The sequence below is a fragment of the Lagopus leucura genome, unplaced genomic scaffold (genome assembly GCF_019238085.1).
Source record: "Lagopus leucura isolate 7727_CA_CO unplaced genomic scaffold, USGS_WTPT01 27096-0_obj-0_obj, whole genome shotgun sequence".
NCBI lineage: Eukaryota > Metazoa > Chordata > Aves > Galliformes > Phasianidae > Lagopus > Lagopus leucura.
The window spans coordinates 1-506 of record NW_024969548.1 but is presented as its reverse complement, the minus strand read 5'-3'; the positions used below and the strand labels follow the sequence as shown (position 1 = coordinate 506).

The 506-nt window shown below is 61.1% G+C and overlaps 1 protein-coding gene across 1 annotated transcript in view; it reads left to right on the top strand.

Moving 5' to 3' along the window:
• The window catches only part of LOC122194195 (transcription factor 4-like), a gene marked incomplete at its 3' end in the record, with an annotated part of 873 nt that extends 395 nt beyond the window's left edge, over positions 1–478 (top strand). Inside the window, exon 2 of the mRNA XM_042895116.1 lies at positions 199–478. Within this exon, the coding sequence (XP_042751050.1) occupies positions 199–478 (280 nt within the window). The remainder of the gene's footprint in view (positions 1–198) is intronic.
• Positions 479–506: the final 28 nt, after the last annotated feature.

Below are 506 nucleotides of genomic sequence, written 5' to 3'. Positions count from 1 at the left end.
AGGAAGGCTTGCAAAGGGCATCAGGAGCCGCAGAGGGGGTTGCGTTGCAAAAGGGGAGGGAAGAGGCTTGCAGCGCGGCTTGCAGCGGGGTTGCATGGCGTTGCAGGGCTGCAGGGTGCAAACGGAAGGGGGGGGAAGGGGGTGCGAAGGCTGCCATGGCTGCAATTAACAGCTGGCTTTGTTCCTTGGGCCTTGCAGCAATAACGACGACGAGGATTTGACCCCGGAGCAAAAAGCCGAGAGGGAGAAGGAGAGGAGGATGGCCAACAACGCGCGGGAGAGGCTGAGGGTGAGGGACATCAACGAGGCCTTCAAGGAGTTGGGCCGCATGGTGCAGCTGCACCTCAAGAGCGACAAACCCCAAACCAAGCTGCTCATCCTGCACCAGGCCGTGGCCGTCATCCTCAGCTTGGAGCAGCAAGTGAGAGGTGAGAGGGGCCTATGGGGGCCTATGGCGGCCTTATGGGGTCCTATGGGGGTCTTATGGGGTCCTATGGGGTCCTATG